General features: G+C 47.2%; 1 protein-coding gene across 4 annotated transcripts in view; it reads right to left on the bottom strand.

Annotated features, from left to right (window-relative positions):
• The window catches only part of LOC102183271 (amyloid beta A4 precursor protein-binding family A member 2), a 129,745-nt gene that overhangs the window by 23,184 nt on the left and 78,839 nt on the right, over nucleotides 1–27,722 (bottom strand). For all 4 annotated transcript variants that reach the window (XM_018066591.1, XM_018066587.1, XM_018066590.1 and 1 more), the window contains 3 exons: nucleotides 18,532–19,518; nucleotides 4,613–4,693; nucleotides 3,149–3,185 (listed from right to left, as the gene is read on the bottom strand). In XM_018066591.1, coding sequence (XP_017922080.1) covers nucleotides 3,149–3,185; nucleotides 4,613–4,693; nucleotides 18,532–19,491 — 1,078 coding nt within the window. In that variant the 5' untranslated portion in view covers nucleotides 19,492–19,518. The remainder of the gene's footprint in view (nucleotides 1–3,148; nucleotides 3,186–4,612; nucleotides 4,694–18,531; nucleotides 19,519–27,722) is intronic.

Raw genomic sequence — 27,722 nt, 5'->3', positions numbered from 1 at the left:
CTGGAGGTCGTGGAGGGGGTGGCTGGGGAGGCGAGAGCACAGCCTCAGATGGGAAAGGGAGTGTGAGCACAAAAAGCCGCCAAGTGTAGACCCCAGCCCAACACACTAGATCCCCTGCTCCATTAAACCCCCATCAAACCTGTGAAGTAGATTTCAGTGTTCTAGTTTTACAAAGAAGGACAGTCTACGTGGAGTCAAATATTTTGCCCAAGATCACTGTCACTGATCCAGGCACAAAGCATTTCTAAGCCCCTCTCCTCAACAAGCCACAGAGGGAAAGGAGAGAGCTCCTCAGGTTGAGGCAAGAGCAGGTGCAAAGGCCCTGAGGTGGCACAGAGATGTGCAAATTGTTGGAGCAGGGGGTGGGCCAATGGCTAGGACAAGTGGAGGTTGTAAAGCAAGTACCAGCCAGATGTGAGAACTCTGGGGCCACACTCAGGACTGTCACTGCAGGGTATCCATCAGGAAACCTTTGCAGAGTAACTAAGGCAGCAGATAGGCAAACAGCAGAGGGGAAGGAGGGAGAAGAGCTGGGAGGTTACTGCAGGAGTCCTAGCAAGGAAGTGATGATAATGATGGTGATGATCATAGTGGTGATGGTGCTGGTAGAGTGAAGATGGTGATTGTGGTGGTGGTGGTGGTGATGATGGTGGTGTGGAATAGGACAAATGGACAGCAACAGACTGATTCACCCAGGAGGTTCGATTAGCAAGACCTGGAAGGGGCCTGGAGGAGGAAGACTGGAAAGCCGGCTATAGACAAGGCTGGATGGATGGAGCTGCTATTACTCCACTGAGGAGACAGCCCTGGGAGAGGGTAGCGGGGCTTCTGAGGAAACTCAGTGGCAGGAGCCCAGAGGCCCCCAAAAGAAACTCAGGAGTCCTGGAGAAGTGCATGTAAAGTGCTGAGGAAGTGCCAAGAAAAGCTGCAGGCACGCTCTGTCCAGAAGTCCTCTATCTAAAGTAACACACACTTGATCACCAGGACACAGCCAAAAGGCTGCCCATTGCGGTGCCAACCATAAATCCCAAATTAAGTAACCATCAATCCATCAATCCAGGGGTGCTGATTAATATCCCATCATACAGCCACATCACTGACATCCTGTGTTGCCACCTGAACAAGCAGGTGGAGCTACAATTGCTGTCTCTGCCAAGAAATGAAATCTACCAAGAAGTGAGGGAGGAAGTGCAGATCCAGGTGGCCAGTGCAACATCTAATTTAAGGAAAAGGTCTAAAATCAACTACACTTCAATAAAATATTTTTTAAAGTTCTATACATAGACTTACGTGGGCTTCCCCAGTGATGCTAGCAGTAAAGAACCGCCTGCCGACGCAGGAGACATAAGAGATGTGGGTTCAATCCCTGGGTCGAGTAGATTCTCTGGAAGAGGGCATGGCAACCCACTCCAGTATTCTTGCCTGGAGAATCCCATGGACAGAAGAATCTGGCAGGCTATAGTTCATGGGGTCGCAAAGAGTCAGACATGTTTGAAGCGACTTAGCACATACACCCAGAAAATTTCTGGCAGGATTCATAAGAAATTTGACAGTGACCTCCAGCACAGATAGGGATTAGGGGTCTGGGCCTTACAGATAGAAAGGGGCAAAGCACACAGGGATTTCTGGGGTAGAAATAATTTTGCATTCTTATGACACTTGGCATGGTCCAAGCACTATTCAGAAAAAGCTTAACAAACCTCTAGTAGTAAATAAATGCCCCAGTTTTAAAACATGTCCAAGCCCCATTCACACTGTCCAAACAGAGTCCTGGAGACAAGATCTAACACGGTTTTGTCTGTTTCTAACACGGACAAGTCTTTTGGGTCTTCCTAAGCCCTGTCTAGGATGCTCTGCTCCCTCCTGACTCCCGTCCTTGGGCCAACAGCACCCTGGACCAGCGGGGCCCCCGTGTCCACCCAGGCCTTCTCTGGGCTTGGGAGCACTGCCCTGTCACAGGCTAATGGGGAGGAGGTGAGAGCTGCCTTCGGCTTAGCAGTCTTATCTGGAAAGGTTCACCCCAATTACTTATTTTAAGAGCAAGTCAAGGCTCAGATCTGAAGTGCCCACTGTATGAAAACACCCAAATGGCTTCATTACCACTGTGAGGACCCCTCAGGTAAGGAATTTGAGGACTTCAGTTTCCCAGGTTTTTTAGTTCTTTACTTAAAACCAGGATACCAAAGGTTTACGTTATTTATTTCTGACGATCAATTAACCTTGCTTCCATAAACATTCATAAAAATAAATTAAGTTTATTGAAAGAATTAATAAATTTGACACCATTGATTGTAACCCTCTAGCAAGAGCAGGAATAGGCCTCCAGGCAAAGAGAAAGATCCTATTTTTAAGAGGTTCTTCATGTGGTTGGTCAGAGGATATCCTAAAGATTGTTGCTAGGGGTTCCCTGATGCCCTTCAGACAAGAACCAAGCAGGTATGTTCCCCACATCAAAACTGACACAGAACAGATCAGCTGGGGGTTTTCATTGAATATTAGAATGCAATCGTAACCTCCTCAAAAGAGACAGGAGAGGAGAAGGAAATGAAGAGTCTTTAAGAAAAAAAAAAAATCAGCCTGAATTTGGATGCAATTATATCCACCCTAATCAGAAGTGTTAGATCACAATTAGCTGCTTATAAAGACACATTTCAATTGATTAATTTAATCATCAGTGTCATGTGTGAGGCCATTACTGAAGGTGTAATTAAATGGGATGTTCTATGTGTGTGAGTACTAAGTTGCTCAGTCGTGTTCGACTCTTTGCGACCCTGTGGACCCTAGCCCACAAGACTCTTCAGTCTGGGAGATGTTCTAGGCAAGAACACTGGAGCAGGTTGCCATGCCCTCCGCCAGAGGATCTTCCCAACCCAGGGATCGAACCCATGTCTCTTACATCTCCTGCATTGACAGGTGGGTTCTCTACCACTATCACCACCTGGGAAGCCTGAGATGTTCTACTGTTTCCTAACCAACTGGAACTCCCACAGATGACATGGGCCCTCACACCTTGCCTTATTACAGAACGGCTCCCCTGGAAGGGGCGCTTTATGCACAATCTTTGTAGGAGAAAACCAGAAGTCAAAGTCCCATTCGCATTGACATAAAAATGCAACCGCCCCCTCAGAAAGAAAATTCAGTCACTTACCAGCCACAAAACTGGGAAATGATGCCACCTTCTTTGTCTGTTAGGAAATATGAAAACACACACATACAACAGTTGTAAGCAGTTGGCCCATAAAATCTAAGCTGACACCATAATGTAACAAGTTTGATCCCATGAGTGACAAGTCTCCCCAAGAAATCAGCTCCTTATAGCAAAGCAGTGTCTTTCAAGCTCTATGATGTTTGAGTGGGGTGCCTGTTAACAATTCTCATGGGAAAACCTGGGGTACAAAAGGCCATCAGCTGAGACCTCACGACCCCCAGACTAGCACATCCCTGCTAAAAGGAAAACACCTAGTGGTTCTCCAACTGGTGGGCGTGAGAATTCCCAGACACTTTTGTCTATCTTTTGGCCACACCACACAGCATGTGGGATCTTAGTTCCCTGGTCAGGGATCAAACTTGTGCCCTCTGCAGTGAAAGGTCAGAGTCTTTACCACTGAAGGGAAGTCCCCACAGGCACATCTTTAAAAGCAAGATGAAAGAGGGACTTCCCTGGAGATCCAGGTTAGGACTCCCCACTGGCATCAATGACCCAGTGGACATGAGTTTGAGCAAACTCTGGGATAGTAAAGGACAGGGAAGCCTGGCGTGCTGCAGTCCACAGGGTCGCAAAGAGTTGGACATGACTTAGTGACTGAACAATAACAACTTCCGTTGCAGGGGGCGCATGTTCATTCTTGGTCGGGGAGTTAAGATCCCACAAGCTGGGTGGAGCAGCCATAAATAAATACATACATAAAAATTTGTTTAAATAAAAGCAAGATGAAGGAGATCAGACACCACTGCATGAGTGACCACAGTCATTTCATCCAAGTTACAAAACCTCATCCAAACCGTGCTTTCCAGATGAGGGAAACAACTTGCTTGAGGCCTCATTCTAACAACCTCCCCATGAGGGCAGTGGGAGTTTACACAGGATTGTTTTTAAAATCCACACAGTTGGTTTAGAACAGTGCTTATGGGAATTACTGTAGACATTTCTGGTTCTCACAACCTGAGGAGGAAGGTTACTACCAGCACCGAGCTGGGAGAAGCCGGGGATGCATCTAAACATCCTGTGGTGCCAGGGACATCCCACCAACAACAAAGAAGGATCTGGCCCCAGATATCCATGGCGCTACTACCCCTGAGTAATCCTGCTTTAGAACGTGATGGTCAGTGGGGTGGACTGAGCCTCTATCAAATTGGGGAGCACCAATGAGCCCCGTGTACCAGAAGCAACACAGGAGTACATGGTGGTGGGGGCCTGAGTCAATAGAAAAGGGACTTCCCTTCCTCCCCCAGGGCCGCCTCCTCCTGCAGGGCCACCTGGCTTTGCTTGTCAGGACCCCCTTCTCCTAGGCACTGGGTGGGACAAGAGCCCCGTCCCACCCACATGGGATGGTGAGCCCATGGGGACAGGGCAAGCAGCTCCCATGTCAAGGCCCCTGGTCAGAACTCTCACCTCCGGGATGTTGTTATTGTCAACTGGTCCATTGAGATCAGAGCGCTGTTGCTTTCTTGGCTGCTCCAAACCATTGCAAACCTGGAAACCGGGAAGTTAAAGATACAGATGAGGTCTTCACATGTTAGAAAAAATTTTAAAATGACTTTAAAAATACTTTAAAATAAATAAAATTTAAAAATTTTTAAAGAAACCAAGATACAAAACTGGAGATATGATACAATTTTGTAAAATATATGTGTACATAAGTATGTGTGGGTGCACACAGATATGATTTAACTTTTCTGTCAATAACATGTAGACTTTCAGACATCTCAAAAGTTACGTGACTCATAGTTTCTAATTTGATTGTTTATTATTCTTTCCAACTGTGGCAAAGTGCATATGACAGAAAATTTGTGACTAAGTGCCCCAGTTCAGCAGCAACTAAGTAATTTCACCTAAATGGGCAACATCACCATCCATCTCCAGAACTCTCATCATCTGAAAAAACTGAAACTCTGTCCCCATCAAACACTAACTTCCTATTCCTGCCTCCCCCAGCCCCTGGAACCCACCAGTTATCTCTATGAATGTACCCAAAGGAACTCATGTAAGTGGACTCATACAAGATTTGTATTTTCCATGACTGGTTTGCTTCCTGAGCATCATGTCCTCAAGGTTCATTCCTGCTGAAGCAGGTGTCAGAATGCCCTTCCTTTTAAAAGCTGAATAATATTCCACCTTTTATAAAGACCACATTTTGTTCATGCATTCATCTGTCCATAGACACCTGGATAGATTCCATCTTTTAGCTTATTGTGAATAATGCTGCTACAAACATGGGTGTACAGTTACCTGTTAGAGTTCCTGCCTTCAGTTCTTTATGTATATGTATGTATATATATACACACCCAGAGGGGCTTCCCAGGTGGTGCTAGTGGTAAAGACTCTGCCTGTCAATGTAGGAGACGTAGGAGATGCAGAGACGCAGGTTCAATCCCTGAGTTGGGAAGACCCCCCTGGAGAAGGAAGTGGCAACCCACTCCAGTATTCTTGCCTGGAGAATCCCATGGACAGAGGAGCCTGGAGGGCTACAGTCCGTGGGGCTCCAAAGAGTCGGACACAACAGAGCCTGAGCATTAGATGTGACAGATTAGGTACCAGCAGTAGGACTACAGGATCATACAGCGATTTTACTTCTAATCTTTGGAGGAACTACCATATTGTTTTCCACAGCAGCTAAACCATTTTATATTCCCAGCAAGTGTCCAAAGGTTAAAATTATGTTTCTAAAAAACCTTAATTCTTAGTTCAATGCAAATTCTAAAATCCAAATTCTTTAGTTAGAGCAAAATAATCTATTGCTAGAGGGGAAAAAACGCCCAAAGACATGTCATAAGTCTTCTCTTAAAGAAGACACCCATCCAAAACTCCACTTAGTTTAATGAACAAAATTTAAAGTTGAGGTCTATTTTCTCTACTTAACATCCTGTGTTTACATGTGTGCTAATTCACTTCAGTGGTGTCGGACTCTTTGTGACCCCATGGACTGTAGCCCACCAGGCTTCTCTGTCCATGGGATTCTCCAGGCAAGAGCATTGGAGTGGGCCGCCATTTCTTCCTCCAGGGCATCTTCCCGATCCAGGGACTGAAATCTGCACCTCCTGCATTGGCAGGTGGGTTCTTTACCACTAGCACTACCTTTGGAAGCCCTTAGTGCCCTGTAGCATCCAGAAAATCTCCCCAGATCCAAGAACTGAAACTGCTGTCCAAACCCCAAAGCATGCTCTGGTGAGCCAGTGTCACAAGTCAAGTTCCAGAACTTTCCTGAAATAAATTATCAAGCATCACTTCCCTGGTGGCTCGGCAGTAAAGAATCTGCCTACCAATGCAGGGGACATGAGTTCAATTCCTGGTCCGGCAAGATCCCACATGCTGTGGAGTAACTAAGGCCCGTGCACCACAGCTACTGAGCCTGTGCTCCAGGGCCCATGCTCCACAAGAAAAGTCACTACGATGAGAATCCCACACACTGCAGTTAGAGAGTAGCCTCTGCTCTCCACAACTAGAGAAAAGCCTGCAGGCAGCAACAAAGACCCAGCGCAGCCAAAAATAAACAAAGTATCAAGTGGTAGCAATATCATGACAAGACAGTGCACGCACGCATGCTGGGTCGCTTCAGTCGTGTCCGACTCTGTGCTACCCCAGGGACAGCAGCCCACTAGGCTCCTCTGTCCAAGGGCTTCTCTAGGCAAGAATACTGGAGTGGGTTGCCATTGCCTTCTTCGAATACTGACAAAACAGTAATAAGCTTTATTTACAAATAAATTTATACTATGAACATACACATACATTATACTTACATTTATTTATGAATAACTATCTTTTTTTTATTTTAAAGGAAGACAGCTGTTTAGGAAAGTGGGTTCTCAGCAGACACATAGTGTGCCTGCATCTTCGTCTTGGACTTATAGCCTCAGCCTCCATATCTGAGAGTAATAAGTGCATGTTGTTTCTAAGTCCCCTGGTTTATGATACTCTGATTGAGCAGTCTGAAAGGACTAAAAGATAACACTCCTTCCACGAATGTTACAGTTTGGTCTAGAACCTAATTTTTCTGGCAGGAAGAGGACCATCATGTGGGATAATAGACTCTTATCGAGGTGCCAGATACATGGTGGGGAAACAGTACCTCCAGGACTGCCGCCTGCCTTGTGTTGGGTGCATCTGAGAAATGGAAGAGATCCCCCTTCTGGGGGGATGCAGTTTGGGCTTGGCCAAGGGACCCAGGCTGGCCGGATGTCAGTGCCTCACACCATCCCACCTCCGCCCCAGCACCTAAGCATGGGGCCACAGCACGCAGTGACCACGGGCGACACAAGGCCTCAGGTCCACGTCAAAGGGCAGCTTTTCCCCAAAGCTTCTGCAGCCTGGACCCTTCCCTCTGGAACATTTCCTCTAAATCCCTTGGACCTCTCATCACCATGGCAACCACATCTCATGAAAACCAGCCAGAGTTGTTTCCAGAGAGGCAGGGGGTGACTTCTGCTGCTTCTCCTTGGGAAAACCCATCTGGTGCTCCAGTCATCATCTCATGGCAGGGGTGGGGGGCTTGGCAGCAGGTGACACAGCATCTGAAATGAGCATGGTCAGAGGCCCACGTGGACATGGGGTCCTGGAATCTTAGAGGAAGATGCTATTCCACCCTTTGTGCCCTCCCCATGGCAGAGCAGCCAGGTGCACCTCAAAATAAAATGCCAGCCAGGGTTATCGCTGACTTTCACAGCCAACATGGACAGCTGGGCCATATCCCTCATTAAGTAACTCCAGTGGGCATTCTTGGTGCCACCCACTGGAACCCCTACCAGCCATCACTGGTGAGGAGGGGCAGGTGAATGGAAGCATGTGAATGCAGCAGGGACCCCCAAACCTGCCCTTCATGGAGCCCTGAGAGCAGAGCACTATCTGGTGGCACAGGCTGGGCACACAAACGCCAGCACAGGGCCAGCTGTTCAGGGCAGGATGACGTGTCTGTAGGAAGAAGCCACTCATTTAAATAAATGAATAAATACACCCAGGCTTCCCGGGTGGCTCAGTGGTAAAGAATCCGCCTGCCAGTGCAGGACACGTAGGAGACGAGAGTTCTATCCCTAGGTGGGGAAGATCCCCTGGAGAAGGAAATGGCAACCCACTCCAGTATTCTTGCCTGGACAACCCCATGGACAGAGGAGCCTGGTGGGCTCCAGTCCACAGGGTTGCAAAGAGTCGGACATGACTGAGCACACACGCATGCAGACAAAAGACATCCTGGTTCCAGTTGGTGAAACTAAAGCTAGAGCTTTTTAAATGTGTCAATTCTGATTGTGCCTGCTGGATTAAACTGAAAATCCAGTGAAATAATCCACGTGGCTTCAGATGGAATAACGGCAAACAAGCACACGCCCACACACTCTCGAGTCATCTGGAACAAAAGCCAAGTGTTTCCAAACGTGGCCTGGATGACACGGGGATGAGAGACATGGAGGGGAGTTCAGTCAGGGACAGAAAGCATCGACACAAGGCCAAGGAAGCCACCGCTTCCCACTGGACTGTCCCATCTCTCCCCAGACAGGACTCAGCGTCAGAGAAACCCCAGTGCTGCACTCAGTGAAGGGAGAGCCTTCTCCAGGAATCCTTTCTTGTTTTCAAAGGCATCGGTCAACTGACTCATCAGTCATTCCATCCAAGATCTGCCCTCCTCCGTCCTGCTCAGGGAAGTGGAGGGGGCGGGGGTGGGTGCAGCTGGGACGGTGACACTGCAGATGCTCCTGTGGAGCCAAGCTGGGGGCATCACCCACAGGGCCGCTGATGGTCTGATCACTGACGGTCTCATCAGTGCCCTCCTCATCTTCTCTCAGAGGCCCTTCAATCCGTCCCCTGACAAATGGTGGCTTAGAAAAATAACAATCTGGTTCTGTTCCTCTCAGCATTCAGGCCACTCCATGATCTTCACCTGGAGGAGGAGAAGCACTTGGATAAAGTTTCACTCTTATCTCAGTCATCCTTCCAGGGACGATCACATCTTCTCAAAGCCACCACTGCTACTGCTTAGTCACTTCAGTCGTGTCCAACTCTGCGCCACCCCAAGGACTGCAGCCCGCCAGGCTCCTCTGTCCATGGGATCCTCCAGGCAAGAATACTGGAGTGGGTTGCCATGCCCTTCTCCAGGGGATCTTCCTGACCCAGGGATCGAACCCAGGTCTCCCACACTGCAGACGGTTTCTTTACCATCTGAGCCACCAAGGAAGCCAAATCTCTGGCTTAAGAGAATCATGACAAGATCCACTGGGGAAGCCACTGGGGGCCTGGCCTTACTCTCTGTGGCTTGTCTGATAAAACTTCCTCCACCACCAACACTGGGCCCCTCTGGTGCCTCATTCCATCATTCACTCTCCATTCACAGGGCCCCTCAGGAAGGGGTGGAGGGTACCCTGGGGACAAGACTTTCTGAGTAGAACCATGTTTTCCTAAACTGGCCTCTGTGTCTCCATCCTCATTATTACTTCAAAAATACACTTTGTGAGGCTGCCATAGTGATTCCTCTGATTGGTCTGGGCAAAGTAGATTGAAACATTCTGTAAAGGATTCACCATTCTAGATGCCATCAAGAACATTCATGATTCACAGGAAGAGGTCAGAACATCAGCGATGACAGGAATTTAGAAGTTGATTCTGACCCTCACGGATGACTTTGAAGGATTCAGACCTCAGTGGAAGAAGTCACTACAGATGTGGTGGCAACAGTAAGAGAACGAGACGTGGAGCCTGAAGATGTTACTGAAATTACCGCAATCTCATGATACAATTTAAACGCATGGTGCTTCTTATGGATGAACAAAGAAAGTGGTTTCTTGGGAAGGAATCTAATCCTGGTGGAGACGCTGTGAAGATTGTTGAAATGACAACAAAGGATTTAGAATATTACATAAACTTAGTTGATGAAGCAGTGGCAGAGTTCCAAAATTGGGTTGGATTGACTCCAATTTTGAAAGAAATTCTACTGTGGGTAAAAATGCTCTCAAACTGCATTGCACGATACAGAGAAATTGTTTGTGAAAGGAACAGTCCACCAATTGAGGTAAATTTCACCATCATCTTATTTTAAGAAATTGCCACGGCCACCCCAGTCTTCAGCAACCACCAGGCCGACCAGTCACCAGCCATCCACACTGAGGCCAGGCCTTCTGCCTGCAAAAAAGATGACAACCCCAGAAGGCTCAGATGATGCTTAGTATTTTTTAGCAATAAAGTACTCCTTTATAATAATTTTTAAATTTTATCTATTTATTCATTTTGGCTATGCTGGGTCTTCGTTGCTATGCGGGTTTGTCTCTAGTTGCAGCAAGCGGGGGCTGCTCTCTGGTTGAGGTATTCGGGCTTCTCACAGCAATGGTTTCTCTTATTTCAGAGCAGGGGCTCTAGAGTGCCATCTCAGTAGTGAGACATATGGGACCTTCCTGGACCAGGGATCAAGCCTGCATTCACATGAGGATTCTTATCCACTGGACCACCAGTTAAATCCTAAAGTACTCTTAAATTAAGGTATATACATTGTTTTTTAAACACTATTGCACACCTAATAGATGACAGTATAGTGTGAATATAACTTTTGGATGCAGCAAGACATCAAAAAATGTGTGACTCACTTTATTGAGATATTCACTTAACTGCAGTGGTCTGGCATCAAACCACAATATCTCAGGGGTCTGCTAACACAGAAAGAGAGCAGATTTGTCATTACCAGGGGCTACAGGGAGGGGAGATTGGGGACTGACTGCTTGGTCCAGTGGCTAAGACTCCTCACTCCCAATGCAGAGGGCCTGGGTTTGATCCCTGGTCAGGGAAATAGATCCCAAATGCCCCAACTAAGACTCAGTACAGTCAATAAATACAAATGAATATTTAAAAAATAATAAGCGTGGTCTCCTTTAGGGTTGAGGAAAATGGTCTAGAACTGAGTCTTGGTGGTTGTACAACACTGCAGTCGATGTCCCTGAATTGTACTCTCTAAAATGGTCAAATTGGTAAATTTCATGTTATGTGTCTATAGCTATACTTTTAAAGTAACAGGGAAAGAAGGAGTAAACAGAGCCCTCAAATGATCAAAAACACACTGACTCCTCCTTTGACACCCTTTCAGCTCAGCACTAGATTCCTGCATGGCGGTCAGGGCCAGCTGGTGCAGGACTAGCCCTCACCAGGGACACAAGGGGCAAGGGGAGGAGGCAGGCAGCCCACATACAGTGACAGGACCACAGACACTTCTCCTTCCCAGACACCTGCCCCCCGCCCTGGATGTCACAGTGGATTCCAGATTCCTTCCTGGGGAAGGAGGCACCCCAACACTCCGGGCAGTCACAGGACCAGGGAGCATCACGTGTGATTTAGCTCAGTTCTCAAAGGAGAAAAGCCCCATGACTCCTGGGGGCCAGCAGGCTGCTTCTCCCACCGTTTCATAAGTTTGCTACAAACATACCCTTCCCTGCCAGTAACTGTAAGGTAAGGAGCCCTGTGTGAGCAGTTTAATGACAGCTTAAGGACAGCAGTTTAATGACCCTCCAGGGTGAAGAGCAATCTTTTGGTATAACAGCAGGTTCAGGCCGGGGGCTCTCGTGAGCCCGGAGACCCTCCCTGCTCCCCCAACCACTCGCCTTTCAACACAGAGCCCCTCACACATTCTGGAGAAGTGAATGTGGCATCAGACAAGTGGATGAAACCAAGGCACCCAGGTCAGAAGGAAACCAGATGAGGATGCTAAGTCAATGTTCAAATTCCAGCTCCAAGACACTTCCCATATTTAGCTTGTCCATACAGCCTGCCATTCCCAGCCTAACTGCCCAAACCAGCTCTCTGTTCTCTGGACACAGGAAGAAATTCTCTGTTCCAATCAGTACTTTTAGTCCTGGACTTCCCTGGTGGCCTGCCAGTGTAGGAGATGTGAGTTTGATCCCTGGTCCAGGAAGGTCCCACATGCCATGGAGCAGGCCATGGGGCAGCTAAGCCCGTGTACCACCACTACTGAGCCTGTGCTCTAGAGCCCATGCTCTGCAACAAGAGAAGCCACGACAGTGAGAAGCCCATGATAACTAGAGAGTAGCCCCCCACTCACCACAACTACAGAAAAGCCTGAGCCGCAGTGAAGACCCAGCACAGCCAAAAATAAATCAATAAATAAGTCCTAAATAATACTATTGGCATGTGTGTGTTCAGTCGTGTCCAACTCTTTGCAACCCCATGGTTGTAGCCCGCCCGGCTCCTCTGTCTACGGAATTTTCCAGACAAGAAATACTGGAGTAAGTTGCCATTTCCTTCTCCAAATGATACTACTAGTCCTAAATAATAAACAACTCAGTGGAACTGCCTACAGCTACCAATACTAAATCCTATGATTCCTAATTTGAAAAGCAAGTTTAACCAGGCGATCCCAATGATCTAGTAAACTTCTATTAAATCTACTGTTACGAATGTGCTGTACAGAACATCTGGTTTTCTTAAAGTTGAGGATGAGGAGAGAGTGTTTTCATAGTAAATTTGATAACATATTTTTCTTTTAACGATACTAACAAGGTATGACCTCAATCATTTCATGTAACCCAGTGGTCTGCATGATCTATGTGAAAGCCCAGCAGGAATAATAATCTGGGGTCCACCCCTCCTATGCCCTTCCACTCCTGCCAAGGTGGGATCACGTCTGTTACTGGACAAGACCCCAGAAGGAGAGAAGGGAAGGTGCCCCCTTCTTACTCAGGATGTGGTTGTCTACTCATGGCTCATCTTAATCCTGAATATCCTGAAACCTTCCAGAGATGTGCAGATCCACCCAGTGTCCACAGGCCCACATGAGTGTGGTCAGCTATCTTTCCTGTGGTTCCACCAGTCCATCGGATAGACAAAGAATGTTTTGTTTGTATGATATGGGTTACAGGGGCTCAGATTGGCTCAACTTGGTTTCAGATGATTCAAGTTGGCTTGGGCTGGTGAATGGGACTAGAGCCTTTTCTTGTTCGATATACATAAAATAAAATGTATCATTTTAACCAATTTTAGGTGGACAATTAAGTGGCATTAGGTGCATGCACACCGATGTACAATCATCACCACCATCCAGCCCCAGAACTTTTCATCATCTCCAATGGAAGCTCTGTCTCCATTAAACACTAACCTCATCCCCCACAAATCCCACCAACCCCCAGTCTGCCTCCACCTCTGTGGGTTTAATTAGTCTAGGTACTTCACTTGCGTGGAATCATACAGGATTTGGCTTTTTGTGAGGCTATCTTCACTCAGCACAGTGGCCTCAAGGTTCATCCCTGTTGTAGTATTTCCTTTCTTTTTAGGGATGAATAATATTTCATTGTATTGTATGCAAAAGTCTTTCTTAGGTAACTGTAACTGTGTCTCAGAAGAGAAATCAATCTTCCCACAAATACTGAAAAGAATGACCAAGCTGAGATCTCTGAATTTGTGCCAAGCAGCCCATATTTTAGATGACTTAGAATCCTTTGGCTTAATTCCCTGTTTCATTTTTTCTTGGCATTTAGAAAGGGGATTGTAGATTAAATAAGATATTGGGCAAGAAAAACTTCGGGTAGCAAGTCCACTTCATGACATCTCCCGTCGCAAATTTGCAAATTCAATGTAACAAGAAAAACTCTAACCCACCACCACTCTTCTGTCTGGAGTAGGTTTTGAGGACCGGTGAATGACTACATTACCCCCTCATTTCTTGAAATTAACATTCACATTTCTAAAAGTGACCAGCATGTTATGTTCTATATTCATGGGTCCCCATGAATGAACAAACGAATGAATGAATGCAGAGGGAATAAACAGATCACAGCAAGGAAGAGCATCTATTTTCAATGGCTTGCCTGGTGGCTCAGATGGTAAAGAATCTGCCTGCAATGTGGGAGATCCAGGTTCGAGAAGATCTGGGTTGGGAAGATCCCCTGGAGGAGGAAATGGCAACCCACTCCAGTATTCTTGCCCGGAGAATTCCACAGACAGAGGAGCCTGGGGGCAAGGGTGGTTACAGTCCATGGGGTCATACAGTTGGACACGACTGAGCTGACACACAGAGAAGGAAGAAGCAGCCTCGGTGGCCAGAGTTCCCCAGATGCACCCAGAGACCTGGCTCAGGTAGTAGTCTGGGTCTGAGCCCATCTAAGGAAGACCCTGGGATAGGTGAGTCTTCAGCAGAACATAACCATCCACAGTCAGAGATCCAGAGGCTCCAGGAGTCAAGGTCAAGGACATGGGTCTCCTAGCAGGCACCCGGGCTGCTTTGAGGGGAAGCTTGAGACCCAAAGACTAAGAGGGAGGGGTCGGGGTGGGGCAGGGCTGCACCAGCGGTCAAAATGGGCAACGGAGGCAGAATCTGAGGCCATCTGCAAGTGTTCGGGCTGATGAAGAAGAGGACTGACCAAGGAGGGTAAACAGGCAATGCCCCCATCAGCAACCTCCCTCCAAGCTGATGTGGTGCCCCCCAGCACTGTCCTGAGCCACAGACCCTCGTCCAAACTCTAGCTCAGGCTCTCTGACCTATCCAGCCTGGCTGCACCCAGCACAGGGCAAGTGGCCAGCAGAGGGGCAGACCCAACACTTGTGTCAGTACCAAGGACAGTGCATGGCCAGCTCAGTCACCATTCCTGAAGAGGACCGTCTGTTTGCTGCTGGAACCAACCAGAGGGACCCGACAAGCCCAGATCCAGGCATCCGTGCACTCCAGCAGTCTGGGCCTGGGCTTGCTCTCAGGTGGAGAGACCAGCTTTTCTCCTGTGAAGGCTGACGGTGGTCCTGGCAGGGTCTGGAGTCCACTCTCAGTCCTGGGGCGCCCTCCTACGCCACACCCCTTACTCAGCCTTTCTGAGCTGTGCTGAGTTCTCCTGAGTTGTTCATGGCATGCGCTAATGCAGGGCTGGGAGCTATTCTTGGTTAGCTTCCTATCACCACAGGGCCGTGTCTTTTTTAGTCACTGATTAGCACTGACCACAATCTGAGTGCTTTGGGGTACAAACCCTGTGACTGCCTCTGCCATGCTGTTCCATCTCCAAATCTCATGCTCAGCAATGTGGTCTTTCTCCCTGAACAGAAGCTGTTGCAATATATTCTCCTATGGAGCCCTGCACTTCCTGGGGAATGTCATGAGAATAACGGATCCTCTGGGGTGTGTCTCAAGTTCCTGGAACTTGTAGGGGATGCTGATGGTGATCAGGGATGGAAGATGCGGGGGGGTGGGGGGGAGGACAGCACCCTGCCACAGTCCCCCACCCAGTTCTCTGTTGCTGAAATCTGCCCTGGACACACACTGCTGGCACATCCATGCCATTCGAGCCAAAGCAGTGCAATTCCAGCTCCACACACGGCAGGCGCCCTCTTCCTTGGCTCCTGCTCTTATAGATGCTGCCAAACCCATCCCCTCTGTCCCTTACACAGGAGTCTCTGCCCTGGCCATCCACCTGAGATGCTCAGGGCCTTCCCAACGTCCTGCCCCTTAGCCCCCTTGAGGTTCCCAGGCCCCTGATGGCCCAGCTCTGTCCCTCTCACATCACCATCCTCAAGACAGGTCCTTCACTTCCACTTGTCCTCCTGGCCTCATCACAATCCCCAACCCTGCTGTATGCTGAGGATACCCACGACCTCCAGGTTCAGCCCTTCCTGGTCAGCTAACTTCCCAAAGCCCCCCTCTAAGTCTCAGGGCCACCCCACCTATCACCCACAAGGGAGCCTGTCCCCAGGAAGCCTACCTGGGACTCATGGGCCAGGGGGGGACTTCTCTAGGCTCCCAGTCACACCCAGATGAACAGAGAGTCTCTCCCTCTAGAATGAGGTTCTCCATGCAAGCTCAAGTCACTTTCATCTCTGCACCCCAGGGCCTAGCACATGGCAAGGGTAATTTTCTTGCTCCACATGGGAGGATTTGCAGATGCAGCCAGCCCAGGAGATCAGGAGTGGCCTTAGTGGGAGAGTAGGCTCTGAAGGAATGCCAGTTCAGAAATTCCAGAGCCACCCCCCTCATGAGGGGGTGCTTCCCCACATCAACTAATGCAACAACAGTTTCTTTACAGCCCAAAGCCCCCAGTGCATACACAACTGCCTTGAATGACAGGAACACTCCAAAAATGAAGTCAATTTATGCTTATCAATCTTTAAAAAAAAATCAAAAGGCATCAAAGGGAAGTTCTAGAAACTTAACAGTGAGTCAACAGGACATTTTACCCAAACACAAGCTCACACTTTATATATTCCTCAAATGCATGAACTCTTCTGGGGAAAAAATATTGATGAAGGCATTAAAAATATGAAAGCATATATATGCAATGGAGTATTATTCAGCCATAAAAAAGGAAAAATTGGAATAAAAAGCCAAAAAATGGAATATTACTCAGCCATAAAAAGTCATAATAAGGAACTCCTTATTAGCCATAATAAGGAGTTTATGATCTGAGCCACAGTCATCTCCCAGTCTTGTTTTTGCTGACTGTATAGACCTTCTCCATTTTTGGTTGCAAAGGTCTATCTAGTCAAGGCTATGGTTTTTCCAGTGGTCATGTATGGATGTGAGAGTTGGACTATAAAGAAAGCTGAGCGCTGAAGAATTGATGCTTTTGAACTGCGGTGTTCGAGAAGACTCTTGAGAGTCCCTTGGACTGCAAGGAGATCCAACCAGTCCATCCTAAAGGAGATCAGTCCTGGGTGTTCATTGGAAGGACTGATGTCGAAGCTGAAACTCCAATCCTTTGGCCACCTGATGCCAAGAGCTGACTCATTGGAAAAGATCCTGATGCTGGGAAAGATTGAGGGCAGGAGGAGAAGGGAACAACAGAGGATGAGATGGTTGGATGGCATCACGGACTCAATGGACATGGGTTTAGGTGGACTCCAGGAGTTGGCGGTGGACTCTGGGAGTTGGTGATGGACAGGGAGGCCTGGTGTGCTGTGGTTTATGGGGTCGCAAAGAGTCAGACATGACTGAGCAACTGAACTGAACTGAACTGAAAAAGGAATGAAATTTGGTCATTTGTAGATAGAGATGTGGATGAACCGAGAAAGAGGCATACAAAGTGAAGTAAGTCAGAAAGAGAAAAACAAATACTGTATATATACACATATATGCGGAATCGAGAAATATGGTACAGATGAACCTATTTGCACAGCAGGAATAGAGATGCCGACACAGAGAACAGACTTGTGGACACCGGGTAAAGGAGAATGTGGGATGAACTGGGAGACTGGAATTGACATATATACAGTATCATATGTAAAATGGATAGCTGGTGGGAAGCTGCTGTATAGCGCAGGGAGCTCAGCTTAGTGCTCTGTGATGACCTAGGGGGTGGGATGGGGGTAGGAGGAGGCTCAAGACGGAGGGGATATATGCATATATGCCCTGATATAAGCTGATTCACTTTGCTGTACAGCTGAAACTAACACAACAATGTAAAGCAACTATCATTTCAGTTCAGTTCAGTCACTCAGTCGTGTCCGACTCTTTGTGACCCCATGAACCACCTGTCCATCACCAACTCCCAAAGTCCACCCAAACCCATGTCCATTGAGTCGGTGATGCCATCCAACCATCTCATCCTCTGTTGTCCCTTTCTCCTCCTGCCCTCAATCCTTCCCAGCATCAGCAACTATATCCCAATAAAAAATATATGAAAGCAATTCATTTTCATTTGTCCACAGAATTAGCCAAATAGATGTTCCTTTATATGCATCTAATAATCACATCTTCTTTTTATATACACAAGGTTTTTTTGAAAGGCAGCTTTTCAAAAGTGTTTATTACAATTTACACTTTACTTTGCTATAATTAAAAGAAAATATAGTTACGCTTAAATCCACTGGCCTCATTAGCATGCATTTCTTCTCCACGTCTCTGTCAAACCTTCAAATAATTATTTGCAAAATGGTTATTTACAGCAAATTTCCAATTACACCAAGGCCCCCAGGCTTTCAGAGAAGTGTCACCAGATTCAACCGCCCCTGTGAAATGCACTCAGGTTGCTGCCCCTTGCCGCTGGGCTGTCCCAACCACTGGCAACAGCTGTCTGCACTTGCCAGCAGTACCAGATCCCTGTGACTGACCAAAACCACTCAGGGAGGGGCAACAGTCTCAGGGACCACACCCACACAAGCAGATCCAGAGCAAGCAGGGGAAGGACCCAAGCTGTGCTGGGGGTCTGGGGGTCTGCTGGGAGCCCAGGTTGCCAATCACCCTCAACAAGATTTCCTCGGCAATTACTACAGCATCTGATGCGTGAACAGGAGTGGCTGGGAAGTCCACGCATAACTGAACACGTGGAGAGCTGGCTCGCACTCTGACCTGTGGGCTGCATGGACACCTTTGCTCTCAGCCCCTCCCTCCGCTTCCCCAGGGCCAGCAAGAGTCTTACCTCCTCTTGGGGCCACTTGGGCCTCTCCTCCGGGGTCCTGGTCTTGGTCTTGAAGCTCCTCTGAGGGTCGGCGGGGTGCTTGGCCTCAGGAGGGAGGTTTAGCGATTTGGGCCTGCCCTCGTGTCTGCTGGGGCCCCGGCTGGCCTCAGCCGGCGGGCAGGCCTCGGGGGAGTCCCCGGACCCCGGCTCAGGCCCCCGCGGTTCACGCTCGGGGCTGGCCTCGCCGCCACTGGTGATGCTGCTCATGCTCAGGCTCATCTTGATCTCGGCCACGATCTGGTCGATGTCCTCCTCCTGGTCCTCTGGGTCCCTGTCCCTGCGCCTCGGGCGGTAGGGCGATTTGCTGCCTGCATTCCCATTGGCCTCAGCAGGGTAGTAGTCCTGGTAGGCCTCCTCGCCGGGACAGTAATGGACGTCCTCTTCCTGGTCCCCGGAGTCCAGGACTGAGGCCTCATCCTCGGGGACAGAGAGGTGGCTGTCCCGGTAGCCAGGGCTGCCCGGGTTGCTGTGGCCATGTGCGTGTGGGCCCGTGGGCTCCGTCCACTCCTCCACTGCCTCCTGGCACTCATCTGTCTCCAGGTGGCGTGTGTCGTGAGCCAGGTAGCCCTGCCCGTCACAGTCCGTGCCCTGCAGGTAGCTGTCATCCTCGGGGCAGTAGCGGATGTAGTAGGTGATGCCCTCCTCCTCTTCGGGCAGCCCCTCGTCGTAGTCCTCCTCCTCCGAGGTGTTGTTCACATAGTCAGAGCTGGAGTCCCCGTCAGGGCTCTGGTCGGGGCCACCCTGCTCAGCAGGTGCTGGGCTCTCGGGCCGCAGGGCCGCCAGCTCCAGGTCGGTGGGCACATACTCCTCCAGGGCCAGCTCCGCATCCTCACTCTCGGGCTCCGGGCCCGGCCTCGCCCTGTGGTCCAGCAGGCTGCTCGCCACACTCTGACGCTTCCGGTGGGCCATGGTGGGGCTCATACGGCCATCGTCACCAGGCGGCAGCCACTGCAGGGAGGAAGGACGACAGGAGAGTCAGAACCTGGCCCGAGGAGCGCGCCCAGGAGATGTGACTCGTGTTCACTCAGATGACAGGACACCCCACCTCAGCTGACTCCGGTGTCAGGACCATTGCAAGCCCTGCCAAAGAGACATGAGGGCACCAGGGCTGGAGGAGGAAAAGGGGACCCTGGCGACTCCCCAGGACACCTGCTGCTTCCCCCCAACTCGCCACTCACTCATGACTTCTCTGTTTTATATAATTGGAGTATAGTTGATTTACCATGTTGTGTTAGTTTCCCATGTACAGAAAAGTGAATCAGTTATACATGTATAAACATATATATATTTTTTTCAGATCCTTTTCCATCATAGGTTATCACAAGGTATTGAATATAGTTCCCTATGCTATACAGTTGGAGAAGGAAATGGCAACCCACTCCAGTATTCTTGCCTGGAAAATCCCATGGACGGAGGAGCCTGGTAGGTTACAGTCCATGGGGTTGCAAAGAGTCGGACACGACTGAGCAACTTCACTTCATGCTATACAGTAGGTCTTTGTTGATTATCTAGATTATATATAGTAGTGTGAATGTGTTAATTCCAAACTCCCAATTTATTCCTCTCCCAACCCTTTCCCCTTTGGTAACCACAGTTAATTTTCCATGTCTGTGAGTCTGTTCCTGTTTTGTAAACAAATTCATTTACATCATTTTTTGGAGAAGTAAATGGCAACCCACTCTAGTATTCTTGCCTGGAGAATCCCACAGATAGAGGAGCCTGGCAGGTTACAGTCCATGGGGTCGCAAAGAGTTGGACAGGACTGAGCGACTAAGCACAGCACATTTGTAAGACAATTATGTGGCAATTAAAATATTTACAAAGAGTTTATTGCATAAAATATGCTGCTGTAATTTATTCACCACCCAATAAACATAATAAACTTTGAAGAAATCCATTTAAATCCCAGCAGAGGTATGATTTGAGTGATGAGACAGTGTTATTCACTTCCCTCCTTTATTCATTTTTAAGTATGATATTTCTGGGGCTTCCCAGGTGGCGTTAGTGGTAAATAACCCACCTGCCAATGCAGGAGACATGGGTTCAATCCTTGAGTTGGGAAGATCCCCTGGAGGAGGGCATGGCAGCCCACTCCAGTATTCTTGCCTGGGAAATCCCATGGACAGAGAGCCTGGTCGAGAGCCATAGTACGCAGGGTCGAAAAGAGTCAGATGCGATTGAGCAACTTTCACTTTCACTAAAGTGGCATTTACCTGTGTTGTGGGACACAGGAACACCTAAAGACCTTGCAAGCCCCCCGCCCCAGAGTCTCAACAAACCCAATGGAGGCACCACCCAGGTGATCATTCACACCATCAACCATCCTTCCCGCAATTCTCCTCAGGCTGTCTGCCAGCCCTGCCCCCAACCCAGAACATTCTATGGCTTTCTGCAGGTCGGGGGGGGGGGGAGGGTGGGGGTGGTGGGCACATCCTCCAGTGATGGCAACTGGAAGTGCGTAAAAGGAAATTCCAAAAGCTGAGACGAAACTCCTGAGACAAAGGGCAGGATGCTCCATCACTCTGTCAAATGATTATCTTCTGAATAAAAGATCTCTCTGGGGATTTCTTTGAATAGCCAGCCTCTCCTGGCTTATTTTAAATGATTTAACTCTACTTACATGTAACTTCCTTACAAACGTTTCCTCTGGGGGAAGCAGGGAACTCTGGGGTATTTAATGGGATGGCGGGGGCAGAGGAGGGATTACAAAAGAGAAGCTCCCCACTACACCTGGGCTCAGCTGTGTCCTCCCCACTGTTGATAACAGCATACATGATGATTCTCCTGGTAGGAGACCTGGCTGTGTGCACACACGCATTCAAACACGTGTGTGAGTGCATGCGCGCGCGCGCACACACACACAAACACACACACCCTCCCCTTCGCCCCCACCTCCCCATCTCCTAGAAACCTCTAACCCTAGAAAAGTCTGAGGAGGGGATACACTGCAGGTACTTAACAAATGAGGGCCCTGCCCTTGACTTCTCAAGACAAAAATTCAAAAGGATGCCCAGGCTATCAGCTGGCAGTCACTGATGTGTGGCTGGCAGCTGATGGAGAAGTAGGGAGCGGGGTCCCCCTGTGCAGACTGAGTGAGGGATAAGGGACCAGGCAGCCTCTAGCAAGGATCCCCAGGCACTTCTCTAGCCTCCTGGGTTCTCACCTGCCCCAGAGGGTGTGGCCGGCGCCAATTTTGGGGTGGGTTGGGGTGCTGTCACCAGCAGACTCTGGTCTTGGCCTCCAGCTGAGGACAGAGATCCCAGAGCTGTCTCGGGTCTGGGGCAGGGACCCGCTTAGGGCCCGGTTGTCCATAGTCAGTCCCAAGGCCCTGGCCCTTTTGTCCCCTTGTGGCATCTCTGACTGGCATCTGGCAGGTCCTTCACCAGTCAGTCCCCACACTTCAGAGCCTAGAGCGCAGAACTCTTGGCTACACCCTGGAGCTTCTGATTCAGGACATTTGGGTGGGGCTGAGGGTGTGCTTTTCTTCTCTCTCTTTTTTTTTTTGACCAGTTGTTTATTTTTTCTCATTTTTCTGAGTAATTATCTGATTTTACTTTTTTTATTGAAGTATAGTTGCTTTACAACGTTGTATTCTTTTCTGTTGTACAATGTGAATCAGCTGTGAAAGTGTTAGTTGCTCAGTTGTGTCCTACACCTTGTGAACCCATGGACTGTAGCCCCCAAGGCTCCTCTGTCCATGGGATTTCCCAGACAAGAATATGGGGATCTTCCCAACCCAGGTCTTCTGCAATGCAGGTGGATTCTTACCTGCCTGAGCCACCAGGGAATCAGCTATATGTATACATATATTTCCTCCCTCTTGGACCTCTCTCCACCCCCGATCCCACCACTCTGCCATCACAGAGCACCCAGCTGAGCTCCCTGCGCTATAAAGCAACTTCCCACTAGCGATCCATTTTACACATGGTGGTATATATATGTCGATCCCAATCTCTCAATTCACCCCACCCTCATCTTCCCTCATTGTGTCCACTCGTCCATTATCCACATCTGTGATTCTAACAGGTGTCAGAATTGGGCTGATGCTGTTGTTCTGAGATCAAACGCGGACCACCACATTGGACAAGAAGCCAGCCACCTGCCCACCCTCCAGCCATCATATCTTTGGAATCAAGAATAAAAGTTCCAGAACTTCTTGGGAAAACAGGCTTGCAGGTTTCAGATCTGAGAGACTAAACACAATTCATCGTAGCTGCCTTGAGGCCCTCTGATGGCCCCCTCAGTTCAGTCTCCTTCCTGAACAGGGAAGAGCAATGTGGATTTCAAGGCCAGATCTGAGCAGGATGGCTTGGATAAAGATGGAAAATGCTCCCTCCAGGAACTGGTAGGTCAGACCTCCTCATGGTCCCACCTCGTCACAGCAGCTGCAGAGTGCCCACTGCCTGTGTTATGGTCAGGCATCTCTCTGTGGGTGCTGTCTAACCTCTTTGCGAGGCCCACTGCAGGGTGGAGCGGGCTGCCAAGCCAGGGTCCCTGACCTCGGGGCTCCAGATCTGGAGATGGAGCACAGAGTACAGAACAGGATTGTAGGTACTTCCAATGGGAAGGCAGATTTTGTCTTGGGTAGCACAGGGCTCCCTTTGGGATAAAGAGTCTAAAAAGACAGATGGCTGGTCTCTGAAAGTGAAGTTGTCCCAACACAACATTGTAAAGCAACTATACTCCAATAAAAATTTTCTTAACATGGCCATTATGAGCTGACAATGAGTTTATGAAACTCACCATGTTTCCTCTCTGAGTAGGCATGTACGATGGTGGGCAAGGGAGACCCTAAAGAGAGAGAATACACCTGAATTTCAACAAGACACATGACAAGTCTTTCCTAACTTTCCTGTGGCTCAAACTGAAGTATGCTGATGAGTCGGATATCCAAAATGAGATGGATTAGTGGCCAACTGAGTGATCAGACTGAGAAGTCATCGATTCGTGGATAAGCATCCATCTGTGGGGATTTTCCAATGATCTGGTTCAACCAGGGATGATAATAACGAAGACTGCAGCTGACAGAAACCTGGAAGACCTCAAGTGTAGGGTGGCAGAGACGAGGTTTAGCTATACCACACCTGGAAGATCTTACGCATCCTGCTCGATCCAGTTGAAGCTGTGCTTTCACAGCCAGACATGCTCACATGAATCACAAAGCTCAGCCCTGAAGCAGTGCTCTTCTGCAAGCCCACTCTTAACGAGGCAGAGAGGTTTCATTTCTTTAAGGAAAAACCAAAATCTTGCACCAATAATTGCACTGGCCCTCTATCCCCAAGACTGAAAAGCCCATTTCACACAGTTCTCCCATCTGTTCCTTTCATCGCAAGCTTATAATAAAGGCTATTTTCAAGATCATTATTTTTTCCCTTGCCTTGAAGAGGAGGTGGAAGACAATCCTTTTATAGCCCTTGTGACAAGGATAAGAATGAAGGAAAAGCAAAGAATGATTTATGACATACAAAATATGCATTACAGGGACTTCCTTGGCAGTCCAGAGGTTAATAGTTCATCTTCCAATGCGGAGGGTACAGGTTCAATCCCTGGTAGGGGAGCTAAGATCCCACATGCCTCATGGCCAAAAAAAAAACCAAACCCCAAAACATAAAAATAGAGGCAATATTGTAACAAATTCAATAAAGACTTTAAAAGTGGTCCACATCAAATAAATAAACCTCTTGAAAAAATTTAAATAGATAAATAAAATGTGCATTACTTGGGATATCTGATGTATGGCTACAAAGCATATTTCAAGATATCGTCACCCATGACACAGTGGGGAGAATAAAAATGTTGTGCCTGAGAAAGTCTACTTTTGATGATGGTGTAGCAGCTTGTACCAGTCTAATCCCCCCACCAGTAACAACTAGTAACTTTTAATGTTTTTTTTTTTTGTTTTCAATTTCTATGGACGCATCAGAGAACTGCCAAAGCAGCTAGGACTTGAGGGGCTAAGATCCCGACAAGCATGAAAAAACACTGAAATTATCTCAGCATCCTGTGTGGCTTTTCTCTCCAAGGCAGCTGTGCACCCATAAATGGTTGAAAACTAGCAGAAAACAGTGGTTGCCAGGCAACAAGGCCAAGCAGAAAAGAAAGTGAAAGTCGCTCAGTCATGTCCAACTCTTTGAAATCCCATGGCCTGTAGCCTGCCAGGCTCTTCTGTTCACTGGGATTCTCCAGGCAAGAATACCTCAGTGGGTAGCCATTCCCCTCTCCAGGGACTCTTCCCAACTCAGGGATCAAACTCGGGTCTTCTACACTGCAGGCAAACTTTCTGCCATCTGAGCCACCAGAGAAGTCCTACTCCATGCTCTGTGGTGACCTGAGTGGGAAGGAAATCCAAAAGAGAAGGGATATATGCATCCATACAGCTGATTCACTTTGCTGTACAGCAGAAACTAATGCAATGCTGTCAAGCAACTATACCCCCCAAAAAAATTCATTAGGGGAAAAGAACTTGAGGTGCCAAATTCCTGGAGAGAAAGGAAACAAGACTCTGACATTTTATATTAGACAAGGGTGAAAGTCGAAACAATCTGAACAATAAATAAAACAGTACTGTATAATCCAAAGTATAAAATAAATATCCTTGAGTTCACACAATGTAAACAATAAACCAGAGAAAAGCAGAAAACCCCTGGGCAGAATTCCTCCATATATTTTGTGCAGACACTGCCCCCTCCTGGAGACGAGGCATAACTCCCAGGTGATCAAGGTTAATATTAACAGCGGTAACAGCACTGCTCCCTATGCAGTCTCCTGACCCAAAGTTTATAAGCCCTGACTAACCAGAAGGAGAGTATCAGACAAATCTGAGCAGAAGGATTGTCTAAAATACCTGACGAGTACTTCTAAAAATTGTCAAAGTCATCATAAACAAGGAAAGCCTAAGAAGCTACCACAATCTAAAAGCACACTGCTATACTTATAATGGATAACCAACAAGGACCTACTGAATAGCACAGGGAACTCTGCTCAATGTTATATGGCAGCCTGGATGGGAGGGAAGTTTGGGGGAGAGTGGATACATGTATATGTATGACTGAGTTTCTTCACTGTCCACCTGAAACTATCACAATATTGCTAATTGGCTATACTCCAATACAAAATTAAAAGTTCAAAAAATAAAAATAAAAACTAGATAATCAACAAGAACATACTGTAGAGTACAGGGAACTCTGCTCAATGTTATGTGGCAGCCTGGATGGGAGGGTAATTTGGGGAGAATGGATACATGCACATGTATAGCTAAGTGTCTTCACTATCCACCTGAAACCATCACAACATTGTTAATTAGCTATACTCCAGTACAAAATAAAAAGTTTTTTAAAAAGTACCTAAAGAGACATGAAGATTAAATTTAATTTGGTATCTTAAATAGAATAATAGAACAGAAAAAGGACAGTAGATAAAAATTAAGAAAAACTTAATGAACTATAAACTGTGGCTAATAATTATGTATTGATACTGTTTCTTTACTTGCTACAAATGTACCATGTGAATGTAAGATGTTAACAACAGGGAAAAGTCAGAATAGGATATATGGGAACTCTCTCTACTATCTTTTCTACTTCTCTGTAAATGCAAAACTATTCTAAATTTAAAATTTTTACCCAAAAATGAAAGTTGGTGTGGTTGCATTAATATTCACAGTAAGAAAATAGGCATTATTAAAGGAAAAAACTTAAAAATCTTGATAAAAAAGGGCAACCTGCTAGGAATAAATTGTAAGTTTAAAATTTAACTGTATGCATACTAAGTTATATGCTCTCAAACTTTATAAAGGGAGGAAAAAACCAAACTCAAAAAGACAAATCTGAAATCACTATGGGATACTTTTTAATACACTTCTTTCAGTAAATGGTTTAAAATAAGCAAACAAAATTCAGAGTAGAATTGATTTGAACACCATCAGTTCAGTTCAGTTGCTCAGTCATGTCCGATTCTTTGCAACCCCATGAACTGCAGCACGCCAGGCCTCCCTGGCCATCACCAACTCCCGGAGTTCACTCAAACTCATGTGCATCGAGCTGGTGATGCCATCCAGCCATCTCATCCTCTGTTGTCCCCTTCTCCTCCTGCCCCCAATCCCTCCCAGCATCAGAGTCTTTTCCAATGAGCCAACTCTTCGCATGAGGTGGCCAAAGTATTGGAGTTTCAGCTTTAGTATCAGTCCTTCCAAAGAACACCCACATAGTTGCCAAAAATGTCCTCATTAACAAATAAAACTTACTATAATGAGGAAATACATACAAATACACATAGAAAATTATGTCAAAATTAATCACATGGTAGACAAGACTAAAATGAGTCTAAACAAATTTCAAAATGTTGAAATCACAAAGAATATGTTTCTGATTACAGTGTAATTACACCAGAAATAAATAAAAATATAACTAGAAAATATGCAGATATTTGGGGATGAACCACTTCAAAATAACCTATAAACAGAACAGAACATAATAGACAGAACACAGGGAATGGCTACCCACTCCAGTATTCTTGCCTGCAGAATCCTCTGGACAGAGAAGCCTGGTGGGCTACAGTTCACAGGGTTACAAAGAGTCGGGCATGAATGAGCAACTAACTAAAAAGAACATAAACACAAACCTTAAAAACATTTTGTACTGGTTAATAATGAAAATACCACATGTCAAAAAATAGTTACACACTCATATTCATAGCTGGACTATCCACAGTATTCAAAAGGTGGAAAGAACACCTGTCCATTGATGGATGAATGGACAAAGAAAATGTGGCATATCCTCACAATGGAATATTATTCAGCCTTTAAAAAGGAAGGAAATTCTGATCCAAGCTACAATATGGATGAATCTTGAGGACATCAGGCTAAATGAAATAAATCAATCACAAAAGGACAAATACTGTATGATTCCACTCATAGGAGGTTTCCAAAATAGTCATATTCATAGAAACACAAAGTAGAACAGTGGTTGCCAGTGACTGGGAGTAAGAGGGAAAAGGGGGAGTTATTTTTTAACAGGTACAGTGTTTCAGATCTGCAGGAAGAAAAAGTCCTGGAGATAAAGTTTTCCAACAATGTGAATATAGTTTACCTTATTGAACTGTACACTTAAAATTTTTTTAAGATGGTAAATTTTAATGTTTTGTGTTTTACCACAATT

Source organism: Capra hircus, chromosome 21, assembly GCF_001704415.2.
Source record: "Capra hircus breed San Clemente chromosome 21, ASM170441v1, whole genome shotgun sequence".
Classification (NCBI taxonomy): domain Eukaryota; kingdom Metazoa; phylum Chordata; class Mammalia; order Artiodactyla; family Bovidae; genus Capra; species Capra hircus.
The sequence above is the reverse complement of the archived record's forward strand: the minus strand, read 5'-3'. Positions and strand labels throughout refer to the sequence as shown.